At 36.1% G+C, this 2,595-nt stretch overlaps 1 protein-coding gene across 9 annotated transcripts in view; it reads left to right on the forward strand.

Annotated features, from left to right (window-relative positions):
* Positions 1–2,595, forward strand: part of LOC108969803 (Down syndrome cell adhesion molecule-like protein Dscam2) — a 138,771-nt gene that overhangs the window by 53,496 nt on the left and 82,680 nt on the right. For all 9 annotated transcript variants that reach the window (XR_001993425.1, XR_001993426.1, XM_018934733.1 and 6 more), the window contains exon 5: positions 1,738–1,899. Coding sequence is in view for 7 of the 9 variants with exons in the window: in XM_018934733.1 (XP_018790278.1) it covers positions 1,738–1,899 (162 nt within the window). In the remaining 2 variants the exon portion in view is untranslated. The remainder of the gene's footprint in view (positions 1–1,737; positions 1,900–2,595) is intronic.

A 2,595-nucleotide genomic window follows, 5' to 3' on the forward strand; every position in this document is an offset into this window, starting at 1 on the left:
TCAACTCTACTCGTCACCCTGATCACTTTGGTATATATAACCCTATATCTGACTCTTTTAGTTTTAGGACTTACAAACAACCGTTATGTGAACAAAACTCTCTTTAGCAACTTTGTTGCGAGAGTATAATTATGGAAACGGAATTGAACATCTCCAAAACATCGATTTATCGCATATTGAGCGAACATTTGGGCTTACGAAAGTTGTGTGAAAGGTTTGTTCCGCACAAATTGACTGACGACCAAAAATTGCTCAGAATCCAACATACGAGGGATATCATTGTGACAGATTACTTGACCAAAAATCACACTTTAACCATTAACCACTCCCCGTATTCACCTGATATGGCACCGTGCGACTTCTTCCTTTTCGGAAAAATGCATTTGCGTTATGCAGATGTAGAAGAAATTCAAATGTCTTGCATCGGCATACTCTCGGCCATACCGGTCAGCGAGCTAAAACACTCGTTCGACATGCTTTTGGACCYTGCAAAAAGCTGTATTGAAGCAGAGGGAGATTATTTTGAATAAAAGAAATTGATTTTGCCGAAAAGACCATTTGTTCTGTTATTTTTTTTTAGTCCTCTGTAACTTGCATCTTAGCATAATTTTAATTCAGTCCACTGCCATTCACGCACGTAAAGTATGCATCGTTTTGGTTAGARAATACTGAAAAATATGCAAAGCTCATGTTAATTAGGTATATGATCTAACAAACTGTAAACTAAATGATGGCTTGGCCGTATTAGAAGGCTGTTTTATTATTTCGGGATTCGCCAACCCTATTATTGCAACATGGCAACTCACWGATTTATCTTAAGGTTTGACATTTTTGATGTTATATATACTAAGAACGTTTTGACACAGGGACGTTATTCGTGTTGCCTACAGTAGCTTAAAATATTCATCTCGGCTAATCGTGAATATGTTTGTACAATTATTTTTTTTACAAATTTCGAAGTTGATTAACTCAACACGCAATYGTGCGTCGATGAACTTTATTGAATTTTTGGAGAAGCATGTACAAGTTTTCATCGATGATATTGTGAATGTAATCCGGGTCGGAGAACAGTTCAGCACCAATTTCATGCAGGTCTTATAACATCAGTTGTTTTTCCGGAAACTATTTATGCTGTGCGTAAACTGATGACAAAAGATCGCCATGTAAATAGAACCAGGACATATTCACATATTCAATATAAATTCAATATATTCAATATAAACTTTTGACTGTAAAATAATTGTAACCGTTGAATTCCATACAATTTTCAAAGGCTCTTGAAAAGTCTCGTRTCTATTGGTCGAGAGAAATGTCGAAACACGACTATGACATCGTYATTTGACCTTGTCAAAAATTACTAGACATGTATTCTAGCTGCAGATACTAATTGCCCAGATCTGCACATGTACATATTTCAAGCTCGTGTTCTATGTTGGCAGATGAACAAAGTATTTATACTGTATCCAAGGTGATGTGAGTGTAAAACMTAAAAGCTTACAGATATCTATGCAAATATTGTACAACTGTCACATTTTGAATTTTATGTTGAACTTTTTTCAAGCGTGTGAATTTATATTCGCTCATTCACAGCAGAGACCAGACTCGCAACCACACTTGGGTGCTTACTTCCATGAGCAAATACACATATGTACATATATAGGAGCAATTATATAGCCATTCACAATTCCTATAGTAGCTTTTTACATTGTTGTTGAATTTTCATTTTCTTTTTTGCAGTTGTTCGCCGCCAGTTTCATGTGCACGTGGAAAATACCGAAGTCTATTTGGGAAATTCAGCGTTGATCAAGTGCGCTATTCCGGACTATGTGCGCCCGTATGTTAAGGTGTCCAGCTGGCATCGCGGCGAGGAGATTCTACTGCCCGATCTATCAGATGTTGGTGAGTACTACAGTGTATGTGAAGTGGATGAACAAATGTATGTATGTATATGTAACAATTTTCCTTCTTATTGGTTTTTCTTTTGCATTTTTGGTGTTGACATTTTTTTGTACAGTTTACCCTTGATTTATTCGTCACAGTTGGCACAGTTACGCTTTCAACTGCATATATACCTACATGAGTGGCCGGTATGTTTCCAAAGGTCTCTTTGTAAAGTATGTGTAACGTTAACGTCCATACGACAAGTTTGAAACCTCCTGCGTTGCATAGAGAACCTGAAACTAAGTCCGTGTGTTTGATTCGAAACCAAAATTTAAGCAATTTCACAGTATCGGCGCCGAATGAAAACCCATATGGATTACCAGAGGAGTTAAGATTCCTAAAATAAAATATTTAGAGTTCAAAAAATTATTTGAACTGAATTGGGAATTGGGTGGAAAATAACAGATTCCGTGAAATTTAGTGAGCCTTTAATTATTAGCAACAGATCTCATGCTGCGGTGGCAACGGTTGTAGGTACATATAATAAGAACTGTATGAACGAACGTCAGCGGTTGAATTTAATTTTCAATAGAGAAAAGCTTACTTTGAAAATATAAAATGCTAGATAATGGAACAAAGGAAGATGTTAGTCAAATGTATAGCACTAAATGAATTTAAAATCAAATTTCAGAATACATTTTTTGTGTGCTTTCA

Source organism: Bactrocera latifrons, unplaced genomic scaffold (assembly GCF_001853355.1).
Source record: "Bactrocera latifrons isolate USDA-ARS-PBARC rearing strain unplaced genomic scaffold, ASM185335v1 scaffold_266, whole genome shotgun sequence".
NCBI classification, from domain to species: domain Eukaryota; kingdom Metazoa; phylum Arthropoda; class Insecta; order Diptera; family Tephritidae; genus Bactrocera; species Bactrocera latifrons.